The sequence below is a fragment of the Lytechinus pictus genome, chromosome 8, assembly GCF_037042905.1.
Source record: "Lytechinus pictus isolate F3 Inbred chromosome 8, Lp3.0, whole genome shotgun sequence".
NCBI lineage: Eukaryota > Metazoa > Echinodermata > Echinoidea > Temnopleuroida > Toxopneustidae > Lytechinus > Lytechinus pictus.
The window spans coordinates 34,186,833-34,212,609 of NC_087252.1; the positions used below are offsets into that span (position 1 = coordinate 34,186,833).

The window sequence follows — 25,777 nt, forward strand, 5'->3', positions numbered from 1 at the left end:
AAAAGTACAAGTGGGGATATGACATTATCAGTTTGCTCATTGAATATAAATGAAGACATGATTAAAACTGTTTCACCGGAATAATGCTAATCTTTAAAATGCAATAACTTTGATATTCCTTGTCGGATTTTGATCATATCTTTATTCTTATGTTCGTCTGATTTCTCTTTATCTGTTCAAACCATATTAAATTCAGTGTGGAGTTTCAGATCAGAATATCAAAAATTTTCTGCTCGCGCTTCGCGCTCACATTATTAATATAAGAATATATCCAATTACCCATCTTTTTCTTGATTTACAAAACGTGAATAAAATGTCCCAATTATATATATAGGTCTGAAATCTATTTTGTTTATGCTCGCGCTTTGCGCTCGCATCAATTGTATAGTTATATACCTATCCTGTTCCATGATTAAAAAGTGCTTAAGATGTCCTGTTTTTAGGTCTGTAATCTCATTTTCATTTCCACTCGCGCTTCGCGCTCGCATCAATTGTATAGTTAAATACCTATCCTCTTCATTATCAGAAAAGTGCTTAGAATGTCTCGTTTTTTGGTCGGAATATCAATTTTGATTCCGCTCGCGCTTCGCGCTCGTATCAATTGCATAGTTATATACCTACCCTCTTCATGATTGCAAAAAGTGCTTAGAATGTCCAGTATTTAGGTCGGAGTGTCAATTTTTTCAGCTCGCGCTTCGCACTCGCATTATTTGATTGTTGATATATGTATCGTCTTAATGGGTAACTGAAAACAGTCCTTATAACACTTCCCTCGATCAGACCAGAGCGTATATAAAAATATCTGCTCGCACTGATCACGTTCGCAGTTATTTGTTTGTTACATAAGCATCTTGTTCAGGACCACAAACATTGCTCAAAATGTTCAATTTTTCAGGACAAAATACATGAATTTTCTCCCCCAAAAAATCGCTTGCGCTTCGCGCTCGAGTTATCTAATTATATATCTTTGTTCTTTTATAAGAAGAAACCTAAGAAGTGACTGTCATATATATGTATATATATATAAGGGGGGTGTGTGTGTGTGTGTGTGTGTGTAATTATGGAAAATTCAATTGGGTCCCCTCCCCCCACCTTTGAGGAGAGATTTCAGCACCCCCACTGAAAAAATCGTTCCCAGGTCCCTCTTGTGCTGCTGCTGCTGATGATGATGACGATGGTGATGAAGATGATGAATGATGATAATGATGGTGATGATGATAATGATGGTTGTGCTGATGATGATGACGATGATGACGATGACGACGATGGTTGTGGTGATGATGAGGAAGATGGTGATGATGATATAGACATTTGAATGATTGAATGCAAGGCCTGTACCTAAGCTCCATCCTTTTTTTAAAAAATAATGAAGATATGTATTATAGTATCTGCACGTTATATAACAAGGCATATAAAAATGGATCCTATGTAATGTTCGCTCGTAAAATAAAGTTTTATTATGCGTGTGTGGTCCTTACAATCACATGTTTAAAGACACCTATAAACATCCGGTGTATATTATTATTTATAAAGTCGTCCTACGAAAAAATATAACACCTATTACCTTGTTCAAGGAAGTATTACGGGGATCGGTTGATTTCCTGTTGTGGCTGCATGAGATATGGAAATATGAAATTCTACCTTTCTCTAAGCCTATCATAACTGAACCATAAATTTATTCACCATTGTTTCGGGAATGATGAAAGAGAAAAAATATCATGCACTGATATTAGAGTAGAAATACGTAGTCCTGGATAACAGGTATTTGTGGCGCTAGCACTTCCGGTGTTTAGATCCAGGTATAACAGCTGCTACACTTTGTTGCAACAAAATATTGTATCATGGTCTTTTATTCGATGATTTAAAGCATTATACGAATAATAATAGGCATTTATATTGCGCCATCTATCTGGAAATAATCTACTCCGAGGTGCATTGTTATCATTATTACCCCCCAGCTTTAGCTCGAGCTGCCTTTCAGCGCTCCGTGCATTTCAAGGGATTAATCCTGCTGGGTACCCATTCATCTCACCCAAGTTGAAGGCAGCACGATGTGGGTAAATTCCTTGCTGAAGGAAAACACGTCATGGCAGGGATTCGAACCCCCGTCCCTCTGATTGAGAGACAAGAGTCGCGACTACTAGACCACGACGTCCCAAGATTGAGCATTATCATTTTTCTATCTCAGATTTACAGGTCTACATTTTGTTTTGATATTTGTTTTCTGCTCCCCTCTCCATCCTCTTCTCTGGCTCTGTCCCCTTCCATCCCTTCTCCAACTCTCTCTCTCTCTCTTTCTTTTTTTTCTCACTCTCAAATGCTCTCTCTTCTCCCCTCTTTCTATATCCCACTCTCCCACATATGCTCCCAATGTTTCCTCTTTTCAATCTCTTATTCTCTCTGTCTGTCTGTCTCTCTCTCTCTCATATATATCTCTACCCAAAATACATCAACAAATGGGAAAGGTAGAGGGGGGAACAGAATCATTAAAGGTTTTCTGACACTGTCACCTCTAAAAAATGTAATCTGATGTATCTTACTTAAATACATATATGGATCCTCTATAAATGTATAAAATTCCCTGTGATGTGTGTGTCACAAGGAAACATGAATTACCAACAATTACAAAGAAGACATCAATAACTACAAACTGTGATAAACTAATTCATATTTTATAGAAATACAACACTTATAATTTCAGTTTTAGAACGGTTCAAACATACTTACACCTACCAAGGAACTATAACATTTAAATTTGTAAAAACATGATAAATACTCATCACCTTAGAATAAAGCATGCAATTGATACATTGGCTTCAAACCATGAAAATATTAAAAACTCACATGGTCTACGAGCAGCCCCGGGGGGGGGGGCAGTTACATTGATGAGTGGATACCATGCGCCACCAAAAAAACACATAAAAAGGATGTATTTTTCAAGATAGGGCACGTTACGTACGTAACGTAATAAGGGTGTCAAAACGCTAAAATAATGAAAAAGGGTATCTATTTTCGCTAGGAAAGCTACGTGTTTAGGGTCATATTTGCGAGGGTGAAAAAATTAAGACTAAAATGTTTTATAAAGGATGTGCTTTTTGCCCCAAGAGTCATCACTACGTGTTTAGAGTACGATTTGTGCGAGATGTGGGAGGTGGGGCTGTACCCAATTGATGATGTAGGTAAAGGTAAAACCGACGACCGATGTCCGTGACATAACAATAAAAATATCGCTCTACTTGTTTAGGTGATCAATTCAGGGAATACTTGGCAAGAGTATCGCTTTGTTTCCAATACTTGTTTAGAGTAGGGTTTCACATGCAAATACTTGTTAAGGGGTGCAATTTCATAATATGGAAAATACGTGTTTAGGGTGCTTTTCGAGACCCCATGGTCGCGCATGGTATCCACTCGTCAATGGAAGTGGCCCCCCGAGACAAGCAGTTGCTCTATTTCTACCCACATGGGCTAAACCTATTTAGTCTACTATTATTAGTCTAACTGCTGTTTAGTCTAAACTACATTTGGTCTAATTCTCACCTACTCGAATTTTCATTTAGACTAAGCCAAGTTGGTCCAATATCCACTTCGTCTGTCATTATTTCTTTTACTTTTTGTCAAATAAGATTCGGTTCGTTCTTCTAGCCAGAAACATTACATGTATGTGGTATTGTTCGACCAAGTGGGTATCAGATGAAATGAGTATAGCCTAAATGGGAATGGTATGAAATGCTAACTAGACCAATGGGGCGTTGCAAGAAACTTGCGATTAATTGCAAGTCTATTTTCGGTTTCTAAATTAATCATATCTCTTGTAATTAATTCTAAACTTGTGATTGCTTATCTGCTTCTTGAAACAAGGATTGTAATCTGATTTGCTACAATCTATTCATTGTAAAATTGCGACAGAAAATTTGCAATTGATTGCAAATATTTTCTTGCAACACCCCCTAAGTGGCAATCAGATGATGAGGCTAAAGACAAACTCGTTACAGACTAAATGGCCAGAATTCACAAAGGTGGTTTTTAAAACCATCGGTTGAACCCATGGTTTATGCAGATTTCCTGTATAAATTACCCTTATTTACCGCGTATATTTAAAAAAATGTCCAATGCTAATGCGCGCTTTTGTCACAGTAAAAAGTGCAAAATTGAAGCCTGTTGCCTTGGTTATCCATGCTATTTTATTCATGAGTCCACTGTTTTTAATTAATGAGTCCACTCTTCAAACAGCAGACTCATGAATAAAATAGCGTATTTAACCATGGCAACAGGTGTCAATTTGGCGCACTGTGACAAAAGCGCGCATCAGCATTATAATTTTGTTATATACGCGGTAAATATGCATAATTTATGCAGGAAATCTGCATAAACCATGGGTTTAACCAATGGTTTTAAACGCATACAACCGTAATTCCGAAGCTTTGTTATACCGAAGGTTCGGATATTCCGAAGGTTCGTTATTCCGAAGGTTCGTATTTCCGAAGGTTAGTAATTCCGAAGATTCGTTAGTCCGAAAACGAAATGAGGTTCGTAATTCCGAAGGTTCGTTAGTCCGAAAACAAAGTGAGGTTCGTAATTCCGAAGGTTCGTTAATCCGAAAACGAAATGAGGTTCGTAATTCCGAAGGTTCGTTAGTCCGAAAACAAAATGATTAACAAACCTGATTTCGTTTTCGGACTAACGAACCTTCGGAACAACGAACCTTATTTCGTTTTCGGATTATCGAACCTTCGGAACATCGAACCTTATTTCGTTTTCGGATTATCGAACCTTCGGAATAACGCCACAAATGTTCGGATTAACGAACCCTTTTATGTTTTCGGATTAACGAACATCGAGGTATAGGCAATTTACGTGTTTCGGAATTACGAACCTTCGGAATAAAGAACCTTCGGAATTACGAAGTGTAACCGGTTTTAAAAACCACCTTTGTGAATTCTGGCCAATGTGATTAGACCATCTGGGATGAGACATGGGTCCCATTTCATGTTATAACAAATGCACAATTTCTTTAACAAATTTACTATCAGCCAATCAGATTGAAGGATTTCAGTAGCTTTTAACTGTTATTGTAAATTGGTGATTAGAACTAGTTTTATGAAACAGAACTTAGATGGTTAGAATGGTTGTAGAGCAATCAGCTATTTATACCATGTATCCACTAGCGTACCTACGGGGGGGGGGCAGAATGCCCCCCCTGACGAGTCTTGAAGACCTTCTTTTTTTTTGCTTGTCAGATACGAAATCCTTTATTTGTGGTTGAAGACCTTTTTTTTTTTTTGCTTGTCAAATTTTTTGGCGGACGATTTGCCCCCCCTGTGGAAAATCCTAGATACGCCACTGCACGTATCAGCATTGACCATCAACATAGCAAGAAAGAAAGAAAATAAATCAATTTAAGTAGCATGATACACAAGGAACTTGCTAAACATTTCTCTGATATTTCAACTTACAAACAGTGCGTCGGAAAAATACATTTTCATATCTTTCATTTGACAAAAATAAACATTAAAATACATTTGCTACAAACTGACCAGTTTACAAATGTGAATACAGCATTCAGAAATAAATATATGTTTTCTTCCTCATGGAACTTCTTCACTAGTACAATAAAGGATACATGTACATATATGGTATAATAAATACAGGAAAACGTCTTCTGTATGAATATCATCTTATACTTCCTACCAATAGAAAAAAAACTCTGTGAAAAGAAATTTAATATTTGGACGGATTTGGTATACAAATCACTGCGTAAAAATGGAAGGCTATATTCGTGGACGGAATTCCAGATGGAAAGACCTTATTAAATCTAATTAAACAAAAAAAACACTAAGATTTGCAATGCTTAAAAAACTATCGCCAGTGGAATACTTCTGACATTGAACACATTTTCATATCTTTCATTTGACAAAAATAAACATTAAAATACATTTGCTACAAACTGACCAGTTTACAAATGTGAATACAGCATTCAGAAATAAATATATGTTTTCTTCCTCATGGAACTTCTTCACTAGTACAATAAAGGATACATGTATATGGTATAATAAATACAGGAAAACGTCTTCTGTATGAATATCATCTTATCCTTCCTACCAATAGAAAAAAAACTCTGTGAAAAGAAATTTAATATTTGGACGGATTTGGTATACAAATCACTGCATAAAAATGGAAGGCTATAATCGTGGACGGAATTCCAGATGGAAAGACCTTATTAAATCTAATTAAACAAAAAAAACACTAAGATTTGCAATGCTTAAAAAACTATCGCCAGTGGAATACTTCTGACATTGAACACATTTTTAAAACATTAAATGCAATTTCTAGTTATTGCTGAGTCTGCTCTGTTTCAATTCCAATAATCTGATTACACAATAATAATAATATTCCGCATTTATATGGCGCTTAATACATCAGAACGACGTCTCTAAGCGCTTTACAGACATATTATTACCCCGGTCATCGGATCCTTGCATGCCCGCATACAATGTATGCATCCTCTCCACTCCCTGGGGAGCATTCCAACAAGAGTTCTAAGACTCAATTGCTAGGCATACTACATAGGCTTTCGCATCCTACCGGGTACCCATTTAACACCTGGGTGGAGAGTGGCAAAGTGTGGATTAACGCCTTGCGAAAGGACGCTAGGCCATGGTGGGATTCGAACACACGACCCTCTGATTACAAGGCGAGAGTCAGAACTGCTACACCACGACGCTTCCACAATAATCCTACAAATTAAGTATCTTCAAAAAGATTTTGATCAAAGAGTATTTGTTTCATTGAAATTGGATGCATGAACTTTGTCCTTCAAAATCAATTGTTTAATTTGATCATTTTCTTTATATCAAGATTGAAATATTTAATATAAAACATTAACATCATACAAAAGGATAAAGTGGGTGTGTGTAAAAAATGTCAAAATTTCCAACATTGATGGAATTTCTCACAATACAAAAATCTGACTTTTAATAAAAGAAATTTCATACATGAAAATCATGTATATTGATGTATGGATGTTTTTTAGCTTACAGACTCCTTAAAAGTGGCATGTAATAGTAATATTATTGTGCTTCCACATTTCTTACAATTTAAAATCAATAGAAAATAAAAACTTCTCTTTATTTTGATAATTCAGATATATAAATAAATTTACATATATTACAAAATTTCAGAATGTACACACAAAAGAGCCTGAAAGGCGGCTATTTAATAAATAAACTCAAGACCCATATACATAAAGGTTGACACATTAACCAAAACTTGAAATCTTTACTTTAAAGATAATGAAAGTTATTATAAGATGAAAATATTTATTATGAACTTTCAAATTCTTCTATCGTATGAAGGAGGAATATCACGAACAAATGATCTGGTGCAAAGGAATGATCTTAATAAAATACAAAATTTGTTTATCTATTATTTTGGTCGTTGTCTAACACCATCAAGGCTAAACCTACTTGGTCTATCAAATTGGTCTAGAGATTAGTTGGTCCAATCATCACTTGGTCTAATACTCACAGTAATTAGACCAAACTATAAGTACTGTAGATGAACTACTCCATGAGGGATAAAGACAAAGTGAGTGGCAATCTCCCCTTGCCAGGAGTGTGAACCATAATGTGATTAAAGGACAAGTCCACCAAAAAATTATTAATTTGAATAAAAAGAGAAAAATCCAACAAGCATAATAATAATCCGCTTTTATATAGAGCTTAATACATCGAAACGACGTGTGTATTAAAGCGCTTTACAGATATATTATTACCCCGGTCATCGGATTCAATCAGTCATTCACGCACACAATGTGTGCACATCCTCCACTCCCTGGGGAGTATTCCAGTCAGTTGCCGATGAAGCGCACACAGTACTGGACAAGCTACAATGACTTTCACATCCTACCGGGTACCCATTTAGCACCTGGGTCGAGAGTGGCAAAGTGTGGATTAACGCCTTGCCAAAGGACGCCAGACAGCGGTGGGATTCGAACACACGACCCTCTGTTTACAAGGCGAGAGTCAGAACCACTACACCACGGCTCCTCCACAAGCATAACACTGAAAATGTCATTAAAATCGGATGTAAAATAAGAAAGTTATGACATTTTAAAGATTCGCTTTAAATCACAAAACAGTTATATGCACATCCTGGTCGGTATGCAAATGAGGAGACTGATGACGTCATCCACTCACTCTTTTTTAAATCTTATTATATGAAATATTCTAATTTTTTCCTCATTGTCAAGTGAAATAATGATTACTTTCTCCGTGAACATGTGGAATTTGCATTGTTTAATACTATAATGTTTCAGTCAAGTTGGTCCTTATTGTCAAATCTCTAAAAAATGAAATATTGTATAATTCGAACAATAAAAAACAAAAGAAATAGTGAGGGACATCATCGACTGTCTCATTTGCATGCCACTGAAATGTGCATATCACTGTTTTGTGAAAAATAAGCAAAACATTAAAATGTCGTAAATTTCTTATTTTACATTAGATTTTGATGAAATTTTCAGCGTTATGCTAGTTTGATTTGTCAATATTTATTCAAATCAACATTTTTCTTGGGTGGGCTTGACTTTTGAGCCCTTCAAATCACAATATAGACATGCCTGTGTGAAAGTATATTGTTAAATGCTTGGTGAGGCCTCCCTCCCCCCCCCCCCCCATCCCACAATACAAATCAATATTAATGTGCTGCATGCAGATGGCTTCTTTGAAAGATTCATATTGTGATTAATTCATTTGCAGGGGGGAGGGGGCTAATTCGCCCCGCAATAATGCAGATTAGACCATTATTCAAAACACAGTATCATGATTCAAATCATCAAAAGCAAAATAAAACATGATTCAAGTTAGATGAATTTCTGACTGTGCATCCAAACAGAATTAACTTCTCAACATGAAGTATCTTACAAATCTAAATAGACTATTAATAGATTAGCATGATTCAGTGGGGATCAAGTTTCAATGTTCTATCCATCTCTACTTCACATTCATCCATTTCAGCCATGTCCTCATCAAGGTGTCCAGTTAGTTCTTCCAAGATGACGTCTATCGCCTGGAAATCAAAGATAAATGACTGGTGAGGTATAATAGACCACAGTACACAAATAAATAATAATAATAGTGCCATGGAATGAGATTTCACATGAGGTGAAAAAAGATGCTCTAAGATGTGAAATCTTGTACAAAGAGGAATATTAAATATTTGTGTAATAAATCACCTCGAAAGTTTAGCAAAAATGCAAATAGTGTAAAGAAAATGTAGACTTTATCCATTTAAATGATTGATTGCTTGTTAAAGGATAAGTCCACCCCAACAAAAAGTTGATTTGAATAAAAAGAGAAAACCCCAACAAGCATAACACTGAAAATTTCATCAAAATCGGATGTAAAATAAGAAAGTTATGACATTTTAAATTTTCACTTAATTTCGCTAAACAGTTATATGCACATCCTGGCCGGTATGCAAATGAGGAGACTATGACGTCATCCACTCACTATTTCTTTTGTATTTTATTACATGAAATATGAAATATTCGAATTTTCTTCTCATTGTCAAGTGATACAATGATTAATTCCTCCCTGAACATGTAGAATTAGCATTGTTTAATACTATATGGTTCTGTCAAGTTGGTCCTTATTGTCAAATCTATAAAAAATGAAATATTGTATAATTCAAACAATAAAAAACAAAAGAAATAGTGAGTGATGGACATCATCGACTGACTCCCCTAGTTGTGCATATCACTGTTTTGGGAAAAATAAGCGAAACTTTGAAATGTCGTAACTTTCTTATTTTACATCCGATTTTGATGAAATTTTCAGCACTATGCTAGTTTGATTTTTCTCTATTTATTCAAGTCAGCATTTTCCTGGGGTGGACTTGACCTTTAAGTTTTTAATGAGACTATCATCACATGTGTGTCATTTAAGTGTCAAGCTTTTGTTATAAAAAATGATTACACTATAAGATTTACTGGAAACAAAAAGGAAAATTGCTGAGTAGTATGTCTAGCTAGCAATAAGTCCAGTATACATCATATCTGCAATATCAGTGCTCATTTAGCCAGTAAGCCCTAGACATATTACATCTGCATTATTTACATATGAATTTATTGTAACATCACCTTACCATGCATGCAATGGTATAATTTACATGTGCAATTGTACGAGAGTTGCACATCCAGCCTCTCATTAACATGTGTATAACAAGCTAACTAGACATTGAACTATTATCTATAGGCCATAGTTAGAAATATTTATAACTACAAATAACAGTTGCACATCTCTTATATGTCAAAAGACTGTAGATGGATGTAAAGTTGTTCATAAAAGACAAACACATAATTTGACATAGCAGTTAACTCTAAAGTTTAACTCTGACCTTCTGAAAAGTGCTTAGTAAGAAGCAATTATCATTAATATTATTATCATTTTTATTATTATTATTATTTTTATTATTATATTATTATTATTATTCTCATTATTATTATTATCATCATCATCATCATCATCATCATCATCATCATCATCATCATCATCATCATCATCATCATCATCATCATCATCATCATCATCATCATCATCATCATCATCATCATTATTATTATGAAGAGACTGAGCTTATTTTGACTCTGGGCCCTGATTCAGCCCACCCCTCCATAAATTTCTGACATAACAAATTAAAATAAAGAAGTCATAAATGTCTTGAATAAATGGGCCCTGACTTTTCCAGAAAAAAATGACTGATTCCCTGACTTTCCATGAATTTTGCTTCTGGAAAAACAATTTCAAATTCCCTGACCCGTACAAATCCTGTAAATAACTGTGGCGAGTCCATGGTACACTGTAAACATATTGTGCGAAAAGGTCAAGAGGAGTGGGACCCCCCCTACCCTCCCCTATGGGCTACAATCTTACAATTAAAAACAAAATTAGAAACCTTGCAATGATAGTGAGTCAGTAAACCACCCTAAAGCGATTGTGAGATCAGGAATATCTGATCACCTTATAAACACCCTCAGGTGATTGCAGTAATGTAAATAGGTCATACTTACAACATTTGTTGTGATCTTTTCATGGTATCTCTTAAGCGGTAAACAAAATTCTGTGTAGTCTCTTCTCTTTACGACCTCCAACTCCTGACCAAGTACTTGATCCAAAAGAAGAGCTTAACAAACAAAATACAAGTAGGTATTCAATCATTACGGTAACACTTGGGAGAAAGAAATCGGCTACATGATGATGATAATAAAAAAATGGCATATTTAAACAGGGTAACCACTACAATTCCAAAATCTGTTCTCCCAGCGGGCCCTGCTATCATTATTACCCGGCTTTAGCTCAGCTACCTAGGCACTCAAGCATGAAATGGTGCATTACTAAGCTTTATTTCATAGGGCAGTGCTGGATGGTTCATAAAGATGTATGTAAAGCTCAGTACAAACTATGTGATTCGTTGCGATCCGAATGTCAAAGAAATTGTAATAACATTTGAGATGAATGTTCCAACCGATACAATCTTAGCAATCAGAATCGTGATGGGACTACTGAAATCAGATTCAGTCAAGTTGGAGCCTCCCTGTAGGTATAAAAGCAAAATCAATTCCAAATCGCAATGACGTCATCATCGCCTGCGACTTGAAGCCGATTTGGACTTTACTCCAAACACAGGGCTTGCCGCAAAGCAAAATTATGATTTTATTATTCCTAACATTATAACGAACATCAAATGAAATAATTTGCTTCTTGGAAATCACATTTAACAAAAATTTGATTCATTAAAAAATTGTGTCGTATCGGATCGCATTGTGTGCGCTGGGCTTAAAGTTATGCATGATTTTACACATGAATGGAAAATGTTCTTAGGTGCTTAGCCAGATACATAAAGATCATTAAAGAAGAGGTCCCTATTCATGAGTAACTTTATGTAATACCCATCTGGCATGACAAACTTCTGCATCAACATGGAATATTCAGAATCATACATACAGTAAGAAGAATTATTGTCTGTCTGAGCAATTAATATTGAATTTCCAACTTTTTTTGAGAAATACGTATGTCTTTTTTTCAATCTAAAAAGGACATGGCACAATTTCTTTCCAATTTAGGTTATTTGCTCAAAATGAGCTTTTTGGTAAACTTATTCTCAAGAATATAAGGAACAATATAAACTGAACCTCTTGTAGAATTTTAAAGAATTTAATAATAAGTTTAGTTCAAGGTATGAAGACAAGACCACCCCTCCATACTTACAATCCAAGTAGAGATCTAAATACTCTTCATTACTCCATACTTGTTGGTTAGGGAGAAGATGAGATGTCAAAATATTCTCAAAGATGGTGACATCCAGCAAGAAGGTGTCGGCCAAAGCTTTGATCTAGAAACAGAACAGGAAAATAGTGATTCATTTATTCACATGACAATACAACTGTTATAATATATCCATTGCCATGAGAGCTAAAAAAGTGTTATGAAATTTTGAGAAAAACAATTGAGATTATCAAAAGAACAGAAGACATGAACTTTGTGGGAAAAAAAGCCTGGTAGTTTTAATCGTAAAACCTGAGCAAAGGTCAGAATGTATAACATGCAGTCCATCCAAAATTGCAACTTCCACACAAAAAGAAGGTTACAAGATTATGTCCAAAATGCAAGAAGGTTGATATTGCATGCAACTGTAATACAGAAAACATAATATATGGATGATTGGACAATGAGATTTCAGAAATAATGGGCGCTAAATGATATTATGATACAATCTGTGAAAGTCAGTCCATTTTATTAAATTATCTCACCTCATCCTGATCATGTAGTCTCTGCTCTGGGCTGATAGGAATCTTAGGCCTCCCGGTTGCAAAGGAATCCTCCATAAAACTGCTGGCGAGGGAGACTATCTCATCTTGGATGATTCCTTCTACTAGTGACACAATGCTCTCATCATACACAGCCTCAAGAATCTACATGGGGAGCAGCAAAATGTAAGTGTAGTGTAATAATAACTTGAAGATGTAGATCCAGTCTTTCATACTCTTACATATTTATGACATCAAGTGATCAGATTTATGTAACATCAAATGATTAGTTGATATGAATATGTGACTTAGACATGAATATAGTAAGGATTCTTTTTGTTTTAGTGTGGTAGATATAACTTTTGCATGCGTGCAGGATAATATGTGCCAGGTATGTGGCATTCATGAATCTCGTCTCTTTACTTACTATTTTTGGGTTTTTATGTAATGAATGTGAAACTATGTAATCAGTTTCAGTAGATTTGACTAAAGCCAGACACATATTTACCTTGATTTACCTTGATGTTGGGCATAAAGAATAGAAGACTTATTTGCCCCCCCTGCATTTTCTTAGAACTTGTCCTCAGTTGAACTCAACAATATTACATAATACACGGTCAGATTTTCAAAAGAATTGGAATAGCATTTGCCTGGTATGAAAATTCCAACATTTAAAATCTCAAACTAAAGTTTGGAATATTGGTATGAATGCTAAAATCTAAATTCCATTTTGACTTACAGGTAATGATTATATGCTGAACCACAAATGATATATAATGTGCAATGTCACTGATTAGTATGCAATTGCACACGTCCTCTCACCATAATATGACAAAAGTGGACATGCCGTTTTATAACACTCACAAGTGGGAGTTCATGTTTGACTTTGATAGATCCTTTTTAAACAACCCTTCGATTTGACAATATTGTGCTAACATGAATACTTACTATATCAGGCAGGAGTCCTACGATGACCTCATCACAGATGACATTGAAGTCGACTACGACATCTTTCTGGACGAAGTATTCGGTAACCAGCTCTGAGATTGCTTCTGGTACGATGGATGATACTTCATCATCAATCAACTCACGAAGGAGATCTCTAGCAATGGGTTTGTACAGGGAGGGTGTGTCTAAGACCATGTTCCAGAATCTAAGAAATACAAGAACAGTAAAGTGTAGACACCTTACCAAGGTTAGGAGGAGTATTCGTCACGCAGGCATTCTGCAAGCATCTTATCATTACTATAGAATCTAGACTTTGTGAGATGAAAGGAAACAGGCAAACGTGATTAGAGTAAAGTCACCACATATCAGTGTTCCAACCAGGTTTTTGATTTATTAGGAGTTTATATTTCTTCTTCCACTCTAGCTCTCTATTTTCTTTTTTACCCCATCTCACCTTCTATCTTTCCTTCCTTTATCGCTTTCTACTTACAGGTCTGGGTTACATGATTGGTCTCAATTATGTATACAATTTTCTGTGATGTATACCTGAAGTTTCCATCTGTTTATGTCTAGGATTTGTATTTTCCCTTTGTATCGTATATATGCTTGTATTTTGTTTTGTTTTATGTTATACTATGTCCCTAAGTACAACAGTATTTGATTACTGACGGGTCTATCCTGTTTAAATAATACTTCATAAATAAATGAGAATAAAATTCATTGTTTGGTATCTCAAAATTGATAGTGATTTTCATTGACTATTTTGCCCTGAGCCAATAAGATGCCAGGATTACAGTAGCTTATAACAAACAGACATTGTGAATACTGACCCCTTGATGGATGATCTGAGTTCAATGAAGGCTATATCTCTGAGATTCTCATGGATAATCTCATCTATAATCTCTCTTCCTAGGTCAAGAACAGGCCAAGATAACTGCCGCTCAAGGTCCTACAACAAATTATAAATACCATTGATGTTCCTCATCAAACATATCAAGAAATGTAAAAATATTCTAAAATAAGTGACATCTGTTATTTCATTAATGCTGTATTTTTTTCTTCTCCTTGTCCTTATTTTCTTCTTCTCTGCACAATTCTCCCTTTCTTCTTTAAATGGCATACCAGCCAGCAGTCTTAATAGTACTCATATCTGGCCAGGTTGATTACCCATAATGCAACATTCTCATAGGCACACTTGAATTATAACACACAAATTCACCATCCAACACCTTCATATTGCAATCATTATGTTACAAAGTGGCAAAACAGGTACCTTTCCACTAAAAAAACATTTCAGTTATTACACAAATAAAATTATTGGCTAATTTATCCTCAATATCCCTAATTGTTATCTCAAAAGGGTATATATCAAAACTAGACATTCATAACACACATAATACATAGAATTTATAAACCACCATTATGTAGTTTGTCTATTCAAAGGCACACTAAAAAAATATTTACACGGCCTCAACTTCAGCTAATGTTTTAAGCCCTTTGTGCATTCAGGGGAATTGATCCGACCTAATAACGGTATGTAAATAAAATCCTTGCCAAAGAATAATATGACTGGGCAACCATATGAACCCACAACACATTGGCTTAAAAGGTGAGAATAAGACCAAGAAAAAAGTTTCCATTCTACCTTTTCTACCTCCATCGCCCATCGCGACACAAAATTAATTCAAATACGTACAAAAGAATTCACTAACCCTTTCATCCCTGACACTGGCCATGACATCCACGGCAACTTCTAAGACCATGTCATCTTGTAAGCAACTAGTCAGGAAATACTCAAGGAATGTTTGCGCAAATAGTTCATCCTGCATCCGAATAGCAGCACTGGATTCCTAAAATGAAAAATGTCATTGAATTACAATTTGTTCAATAATCATAAAATTGTATAATCATGTGCTTATGCTTTGCCTCATTTTTTTTTTTAATTAACTTGATGACTGGCTGAGCTTCCACACAAAAAAACTTCCACAGCATTCACAAGCATCTTACGCTATTCTGCAATTGGCACAAGAAAATGCTGATCAGAAAAAAAAAAAAACACACCACATCGTTCCGTCCAGGCATTGCGTGTGACTTGTGGGTGACTATAATAGAAAAAAAAACAATATTCACAATACTAACACTGGATCTGCCCCTTGTAACAACAATGGATTGCACCTGCAAATATCTGCTGCTTGTTTCAGTTGCAAAGGCATATCTTTCAGTAAATTACCACTTGGTCTATGTTTACTCTCGCTGCTTTCCATCTGGTCTCATCCAACATGGTCTACTCCTATTGCAGCTATAACCGATTGGTTTCTAATCGCCATTAGCGGGTAGCCCATTTACCATTCTGCTAACTTTTTAGTATACCCTCTGCATCTAATATCACCTTAGTCTTACATCACTTTACATGATTATAGAAAAAATAACATAAGAGAACAAAGAAAACAATTTATGTCGAATGAGGGGTCAACAAAAAAGAGCAATTTGCCTTGTTGAGCGTTGACCCCAAAATAAATACAACATAGTAAGAAGGGGGGGGAGGACAAAAAAGGAAAAGTTGTGGTAAACATACATGTATAACCAGCACAAAATAATTAGTAAATGAAGAGGAAATATTATAGCAACTGGGCATTAGACTAAATGAGAATTAGACTAAGTGAGCATTAGATCAAAGCAAGGAAGACCAAGTTTCAATTATACTAGAGTGATTGTAGATGGGTTAAGCTTATGTAATATTAGACCACCTGAGAAATAGACCAACTGCTTTAAGACCGAGTAAATATAAACCTACCCGTCTCTGAGTGTCTATCCTTGGCAGTTCTATTGGTCCTAGAATATCATCATATTCCACCAGCGTTGGTCCTTCACCCCTACTCCCATGATCTGGATACCTGTCTCTTCTTCTTTCCTCCATCATCTCCAACTGATTTGCATAGATAAGATCCTCAGCATCATCCTCAAATCCTCTCATTCCCTGCCTCACATAGTATTTCTTCTTCCCTTTCCGTCTTCCACCATCCCTCACTTCTCTTCTCTCTGTCCCCGCCCGCCTTCCAGTGTACTGGTCCCAGGCTGGCACCTCTCTGTATGCTGGTTCTGGTGCAGAGTGGGATGTTCCATTTGAGATGTAGGGAGGAGGAGCTCTATGGTCCGGAGGGGCAAGGGGTGGCTCTGGAGATGTGTCTGAGTTGTGACTCTTTAAACTGAGTGTATCATCTGATTGGGGTCTGAAAATAAATTTTAAGCAAATAATTCTATCATTTAAATCATCATTAAATCATTCAAGAAGTAAATTCATAATGTAAGATTACCTTCAGAGGAGTTTTGATCTTGACAACCATAAATAACAAGTGGAATGCCTCTGGCCGTCTCACCTGCATCACGCGATTCAATATAGCAGCAGTGCTGATTTTGAAAACTACTATAACTCGCACAAGATGTTCAGTGATACTTGGTTACTCTTATTTCCACGTTTTATGAACTAGACCAATACACTTATAGAGATATGATGGCAATTCAACAAATACCCCCAACGTGGCCAAAGTTCTTTGACCTTACATGACCTTTGACCTTGATCATGTGACCTGAAACTCGCACAGGATGTTCAGTGATACTTGATTACTATTATGTCCAAGTTTTATGAACTAGACCAACACACTTTCAAATTTATGGCTGTAATTCAACAAATACCCCAATTTGGCCAAAGTTCATTGACCCTAAATGACCTTTGACCTTGATCATGTGACCTGAAACTTGCACAGGATGTTCAGTAATACTTGATTACTATTATGTCCAAGTTTCATGAATCAGATCCATAAACTTTCAAAGTTATGATGGTAATTCAACAGATACCCCCGATTCGGCCAAAGTTCATTGACCCTAAATGACCTTTGACCTTGGTCATGTGATGTGAAACTCATGCAGGATGTTTAGTGATACTTGATTAACCTTATGTATAAGTTTCATGAACTAGGTCCATATATTTTCTAAGTTATGATGACATTTCAAAAACTTAACCTTAGGTTAAGATTTTGATGTTGATTCCCCCAACATGGTCTAAGTTCATTGACCCTAAATGACCTTTGACCTTGGTCATGTGACATGAAACTCAGGCAGGATGTTCAGTAATACTTGATTAACCTTATGGCCAAGTTTCATGAACTAGGTCCATATACTTTCTAAGTTATGCTGTCATTTCAAAAACTTAACCTCAGGTTAAGATTTGGTGTTGACGCCGCCGTCGCCGCCGCCGCCGCCGTCGCCGTCGGAAAAGCGGCGCCTATAGTCTCACTCTGCTATGCAGGTGAGACAAAAATGTAATTAGCCAAGTCTAAATTGAAGTAACATTTGGATACATAACCTATATTACACTAATTGCAAATTTGGACCAAGATTGGATCATGTTAGAAGTGAAAATATCAATGAATGAAAATAATTTTAAATTATTGTTTGCTGCAACTGCATCATTGGTTTAGCTTTTAACAAGGACCATTCATTTTCTATAATTACTTAACATAAAATGAGTATACCTGTGAGTTGGAAGACTTTGAACTGGTGGAACCTTAGAGTAGTGCCTTCCCCTGAGCTCTGGGGATGTGAGACAAAGACTCTCTGATTGAGACGGGCTGGCAAGTCTGTCAATTAACATAAAGAAAATATTCATGAAAACCAGGGAACATTTTTCCTGGTATCGCATCACAATTGCTCTACTTTTTTATGACTGCTACACAAAAAATCCTTTTATTTTTTTATGTAGGACTGTACACTCAGAACACAATTGAAAACCTTTCTCTAACTTACTAGAAATGCTAATCGCATTTCAGTTAGTTAACTTATTCCCTGAAAATGAAATGAGAAAAACATTCTTTTTTAATCTGAATACTCTTGTTTGATGCAGAATTATCATCATGTACATATATGTATCATCTTTGTCACTCATTAACATCATCAACATCGTTGTAGTTTGTATTCATTTTCACCAACATCATCAACATCAATGTCATTTTTATTTTCAATTCTATAGAATTAAAAGATGCAGTCATATGCTTGTTTTTGGTTTAAGTGTGTACATGTAATTAGTGAATGTGAAGCTAAATTTAAAATCCAACATACACTGTAATAATTAACACTCTACATCAAAATGATAATCATCATCTCCGCCTTCATCATTATCCCTATCCGTCACCACCATCATCAACAACACTGCCACCAGCACAATCACCATTATAATTATCATGATCATTACCTTCATCATCATCATCATCATCATCATCACCAACATCATCATCATCACCATCACCATCATCACCATCAACACCATCATCATCATCATCATCATCATCATCATCATCATCATCATCATCACCATCACCATCATCATCATCATCACCATCATCACCATCATCATCACCAACATCATCACCATCACCATCATCATCATCATCATCATCACCATCATCATCATCATCATCATCATCATCACCACCACCACCACCACCAATTCATCATCACCAACATCATCATCATCACCATCACCATCAATTCATCATGATCATCACCACCATCATCACCACCATCATCATCATCATCACCAACATCATCATCATCATCACCATCATCATCACCATCATCACCATCATCATCATCACCATCACCATCATCATCATCATCACCATCACCATCATCATCACCACCACCATCACCATCATCATCACCACCACCACCACTATCATCATCATCATCATCCCAGTCATCAACCACCATCATCATCACCATCATCATCATCATCACCAACATCATCACCATCATCACCATCACCATCATCATCACCATCATCATCACCATCACCATCATCATCATCATCACCATCATCATCACCACCACCACCACCACGACCATCATCATCATCATGACCACCACCACCACTATCATCATCATCATCATCCCAGTCATCAACCACCATCATCATCATTCTCACTATCATCATCATCTTCTTTGTTAGATACCTTGGTAGTGGATTGGGAGGAACAGACCTGTGTCTGTTTGTTGATGATCCATGATCTAACCCACCTCCATGAGGTGTCTCCTTTATCTCCCGTCTCTTTCGCAATCTACAAAATAAAACAAAAACACAACATATAATGAACCATCACCAGGAAATGCAATCCTCTAGTGAGCAAGGGAATGATTTGACTCCATATCAGACTATAACATTGTAGGTCAACAAACTGTACATGAATGCAAAATAGGTCAGTCTTTTGAGGTGTGAACATTTTATAAGTGTAAAAAGTAATCATCAGTTGCTGATTGTTGATAAACTTCAGGATTGAATGCATTATTCAAGTTTTATTCCCAGGCCTATTGTTAATTGAACTTTTCCAAATAAGAGGGGTGGCTGGCACCTTAATCTCAACTCATTGAGAAGCTCTGAGAATGCAGCCAATCAATACAAGTATGACCAGTGTGTGTGTGTGTGTGCTTGCACGATAAGGCCATCTACTAAATTGTATTGTATGTTTTCGACTAGACAGCTGGCAGCCGTCTGTTTCGAGGAGTTTTTTTTTTTTTTTAATTTCTCCTCGTACACAGACGGCTCGCTATCGTTCAGCCACCATTAGGGACTTACAATGCAAAACCCCCCTGTCGGGGCTCTTCAATTTTTGTCTTTAATGAATCAAACTTTTGAAAATTAACGCGACCGAAATGCAGATTAATATTCCCTCTTGGCATTAATTGCCAAAACAAGGGGAAAAATCAAGTTAAAAGGAACAAAAACAGTGACTTACCTCGGCTGTCGCGCAACTTCGCCTCCCTGTTTTATCCGAACTTAGTACATAAACATATGGCCATTGAGTCCCCTTTACAGATCGCGCTAGAACTTCGGTCTCTGTATTTGGTGAGTGAAGCCAACGGAGTTCAGCTGAACAACCAACATAACAGAGACCGAAGCTTTTGGTCTAGGTTATGACAGGCCACTCACAATCTCATCTAAAGATTTGGGTATGTCTGAACACAGATGAGCATCCAGTTTAATTCCTTAGCACTACGTATCCTGAATGCCGAGTATCGACTAGAACTAGAAGTGGATGTAGAAGTAAATTTACCTGTAAATTATATCAGAGGGGAAGTTCATTCTGACAAACAGTTTATTGTAGAAATAGCATAAAATAACAAAAAAATATTGGTGAAGGTTTGACTTTGAGGAGAATCCATCAGAGAATTAAAAGTATTGTGACTAAAATAAAAAATAATCAATAAAATGATGTTTTCTCTTTAAAAAATATGAAAATGGTTTTATTTTACCTTCAGCAACGGTACATTTTCAGACAAATTACATTCACAACTGCTCTGGAATTTAAGTCCTCATGAACCATTTAAATATGAAATTTAAGTTAGACCTACGGCATTTGGGGCAGCTTCTCAGTCATATGAGACGTCACAAATCAAAATTTGTAAAACTTAGGATGGGGGGCCGGGTGTCCGGACACTTTATATTTTTTAAGCCTTCTTTTTCGTCTTTGGATTACACTAAGAATATGAATTCAATATTTGTAGTCATCATCTATTTTGTTCTTCATAATATTTCCTAACATTTTGTAATAAAAATTGCTGAAACTTCGCTTGTAAATTTTTCCAAATGACTACCTAAAATTGATCGTCCAGACACACAACCCGTCCGGACACACAACAACTTGGTTTACAATCCTAATTACTTTCTAAATCTTTAATGGATCTTCCTCAATTCTTCCACCTTTTTATTTTGTCTTGTAATTTTACAACAAATTAAGTTCGGCCTATTCATCACAAAGGCCCTTCTTCTTCTTCTTCTTCTTCCTGTAAAGTACAGACTGCCGTTGGCATATCGTACTCGTGCTTGTCAAGTGCCCAGATGAACAGTGCGAGTAAAAATCTCTACAAAACTATGTGCGGCTAAAAACAGAAGAGGCCTTAACGAAGCCTCCTTTGCTGCACCTCCAGCTTGAAAGACGCGAGGGAGGTGCTGTGAACTATCTTTGCTGGGAGTGAGTTCCATATTCTGATAGATTGCGGCCCTTCCAACGGCGCCGTTGATCTCCGACCTTAGCGGAGGAAGAACACAAGAGAGAGAGATAGCATCAGGAAAGAATGTCTTTTGATATATAATATTTGTGTTCTGGCATATGGAATTTGGAACTTATCAGGATTTCCACGTGTACATGGTCCAGTTGATGGAATAAAGTGGTCATCCGGGATGTCAATAAGCTTGTTGATGATGCAGTAGACCCAGTCCCAGACTCCAGAGCGGGCAAATTTCCCTTTAAGGCTTAAGGTTTTTTCTCCTAATTTTTTTATTTCTAATGACGTTAATATAATCTAGTTCACGCAAAGCTAAAGTTAGAAACTCATTGCTTTCACTCTAGGCGACACCCCAATACTTACCCGTGCTAATAAACTGGGACTCCACTCACGCGCATTTGGGCCGCCCTAGCTTAGAACTAAGCAATATTATCTAGAAATTGTTACATTGTAGTCATTAAATATGTTCTATTAAATAAATTGATAATGTTTAATCGGTACTCACCGGTTCTTTTGTTGCATTTTCAGACCATTTCTCACAATTCTTCGTAAATATTTGCGGCAAATTTTGTCGCCATAGACAGCTTAGCATCCATCTTTATTGATAAATGGAGCGCCCTTTACGATAGTTGTTAATGCCGCGGAGAAATCGTTAGGCATTTTGGCCTGTGTTCAAGGCGTTCTTTCTGTTTTATTTTTTATATTGAAGATTGTGCATTTGTTGAATAGCGCCGTCTACGTCAGGTACGAGATCGAGTGTATAAATACACTCTTCCAAAATAATTATGATTCCGACCTGGCGCTGTTTAACTTCAATCTCTTTCACCTAAATTAGCGATGAATGCTAGCATTATAAAATATATATTATTAACGTCTGACAAAAAGAATAACCAACCGATCAGCTGACGAGAACGCGAATCACGTGATCTTCATATCAGCTTCGATCGCGAGTCAGAAGAGAAGAGCAGCTGCCCAGAAAATCAGGAAAAAGCCGTGAAAATGTAAGTTCCCCTTCATTTCTTTCATTTTTTTTTGTTGCTAACGATGCATTTACACTATAAAATTATAATTTAAATAAGAGAAAGGAATATAGCTTGTACTTGTGATATAATATATAAATATCCTGTTCTCAGAGATTTCTAACCAAAAATACTACTGATGTCGCCTAAAAAAAAGTATGAGGTCCATACATGTAATGTTGGACCTCATTGGTACTAGGTGATTGCTTTGAGTTTGATAATGTCAATGATATGATTAAATATTGTTTGAATGAGTCACACTCGAGGTATTTTAAAAATAAACGGTAAGCTTGTCAGTAACACATGTAACTTAACGTCTATAAATAGATCTAACGTGAGATCTATTATTGATACTGTTATTACTGGCACTCCTTTGAAGAACCAGACATATTTTTCAACACGTGGGGCCACACTCATGACAATGAAACCTACCTTTCTTGAAGTTGTGTCCAAGTATCCTCATTACGGGACGATAACCTAGACATTGATGGTCCGTCATCAATCTTTACAATTATCTGAAGAAGATCACTAACATTTCAAACGAAACACAGTTCTTGATTAGTCACACATTCAAGTGTTGCCATGGTAAACAGAGACTTATGGAAAGTCGTCAGCTCCGTCCAGTGAAAAAATTATTCATCGTTCACCACAAGCGGGCGTTCTTGCTTTTTAGGCACTGCATGCACTGAACTAGTATTCAGATCAGTGCACTGCATGCGCCGTTGCAGGGTTATTTTCAATTGATCTAATGTCATTTCGTCCACTCACCATCTCGTCTAATATCCACTTGGTCAAATAGCCATTAAGTCCATTTACCATTTGGTCTAATTGGACTAAAGTGTTAACTGGGCGAAATGAAGGAAAATAACATGGATATTAGACCAACTGGTTATAGACGAACTGGTGATTATACGAAGTGATGATTGGACCAAATGGTTATTGGACCAAATGGTAGTTATACGAAATGTTGATGGACGGAATTACATTAGACTAAATGGAGGTAGACCATACGTGGTGAGTGGACCAGTTGGCAGTGGACGAATTGGCAATTTACCCCCGTGACAGAGGCTGTCTGGCTCGCTGCAGCTACACACATAAGTCCGGCGTTGGATGCCCGACAACTAATAAAGATATATGCCTATCTATACCACCTCGACCAAAAAAATATCGTACGTCAAATGATACCAATTTGCGCAAGTTAAATAAAGATCAGCGACATATCCTAGGACAAATGGTTTGACTTAATCGTGATGATAAATTTCTTTCTTTCGTTTTTTTTTTAAAGGGAGGGCAATGTTGATTCCAGATAGGATATTTTGGAATGTCACTTTATGTCAATCGAAATTCTGTAATGCCTATCATGATTATTATCATAACTGGCATCGATCACCGTCATCATCATCATCATCACCAACCCCACCACCACCATCTCAATCACAACATCATCCTTCACCACCATCATCATCATCACCATCTTCATCATCATCATCACCATCATCATCATCATCCTCATCATCATCATCATCACCATCATCATCATCACCATCATCATCATCATCATCACCATCATCACCATCATCATCATTATCAACATCATCAACATCATCATCAACATCATCACCATCATCAACATCACCATCATCATCATCATCACCATCATCATCATCAACATCATCACCATCATCATCACCATCATCATCATCACCACCATCATCATCATCATCACCACCACCACCACCACAATCACAACATCATCCTTCTCATCATTGGTTCTTCATAATCATCTCCACCACTACCACCGCCACCACCATTATCATCATCGTAGTCGTCGTCATCCACAATGTCATTACCGTCAGATATTAAAGAAAATCTTTCAAAAAAATGGTCATCATCAGACGACGGACGTTAAAACAAATTTACAGGAAGGTGCGACAATAAATAGCGTTTATTAATATAACATGTTTGCAATATGCAATCCAATTACCGGTACACATTTTTCATACATTTTTTTTTCAAGTGATGGTAATTATTTCAGCAATAATTCTGTATTGGGCACACTAAGAAATAGGGGTTTAAATTTGAATCCTAGCGGTTGGTACAATAGCAGCACCCCAAACTGCACTTGTGCACCTTTAATAGGGTGCAGAGATAAACCCTGTAGTAAAGGTTAATAAAGTATTTACCAAGCACTGTGTAAACTTGACACCTGTTCAGTTGGTGTCCGTAAAGTATTACACCTTCAGGTGTTAAAAATGTACACTAGAGATAAAATATGACACCACAATGTGTAAAAAATACAATTATATGTATTGTAACAACTCCCGTACTTCACTCTTAAAAAAGTTTACCCAATATTGGGTAAAATGGGAACATGCATGTTGGTTGGGTAAATAGATATCAAATATTTTGTAAATTTTACGCAATATTGCGTTGAAATAGCAGAATATGGAGTAAAAAAAATACCCAGCAAACATGCATGTTCCATTTTTACCTAATATTGGGTAAAAATGTTACTCGTGTTATCAGAGTGTTTGTGCTGAAATAACTAACAAAAATAACTTCGAAGTAAGATGATTAACGTGGTCCTCTATACTGCTTTTGTTACGGTGCATGGATATTACTAAAAAGAAATGATTAAATATAGGCCTAAATTGGCGACAACTGAATTAAAGCTATCATTCTATCAGTCATTACATACCTTCAAATTGAATGAAATTTGTGATTCACTCGGGCTTTTAAAAAAATATTTTGTCAACCTTTAAAGCGCAATATTTACAGGATACTGCCATTTATCAAAACAAAAATAATAACCAGACTTCCTTGGATTTCTAATTCACTCCTCAAGTCAATAAATCATAAAAAGAATCCAGAAAATAGTAATTTGAAAAGAATATATCCTTTTTGCGTTTGGTATAAAAATGATACATCGAGTACGTGGATGGTTATC

The 25,777-nt window shown here is 36.3% G+C and overlaps 1 protein-coding gene across 1 annotated transcript; it reads right to left on the reverse strand.

The window, feature by feature from the left end:
• Nucleotides 1-5,132: 5,132 nt before the first annotated feature.
• Nucleotides 5,133-23,488, reverse strand: LOC129266111 (uncharacterized). Its single transcript, XM_054903960.2, has 11 exons — nt 23,263-23,488; nt 19,762-19,866; nt 18,286-18,390; nt 16,548-16,983; nt 15,466-15,603; nt 14,584-14,702; nt 13,754-13,958; nt 12,809-12,970; nt 12,267-12,390; nt 11,069-11,181; nt 5,133-9,066 (listed from the first exon to the last, which is right to left on the reverse strand). The coding sequence occupies exons 1-11, from the start codon at nt 23,313-23,315 to the stop codon at nt 8,956-8,958; spliced, it is 1,671 nt and encodes a 556-aa protein (XP_054759935.2). The 5' UTR covers nt 23,316-23,488; the 3' UTR covers nt 5,133-8,955.
• Nucleotides 23,489-25,777: the final 2,289 nt, after the last annotated feature.

Bases quoted from the DNA above. Each gene is read 5' to 3' on its own strand.
- LOC129266111 (XM_054903960.2), bottom strand. From the start codon at position 23,315: ATGTCTAGGTTATCGTCCCGTAATGAGGATACTTGGACACAACTTCAA. The intron at 18,391-19,761 runs GTATCTAACAAA...GTTAATTGACAG, and splicing joins CCTCCCAATCCACTACCAAG to ACTTGCCAGCCCGTCTCAAT. The intron at 14,703-15,465 runs GTTAGTGAATTC...AATTTGTTGTAG, and splicing joins CCAGTGTCAGGGATGAAAGG to GACCTTGAGCGGCAGTTATC.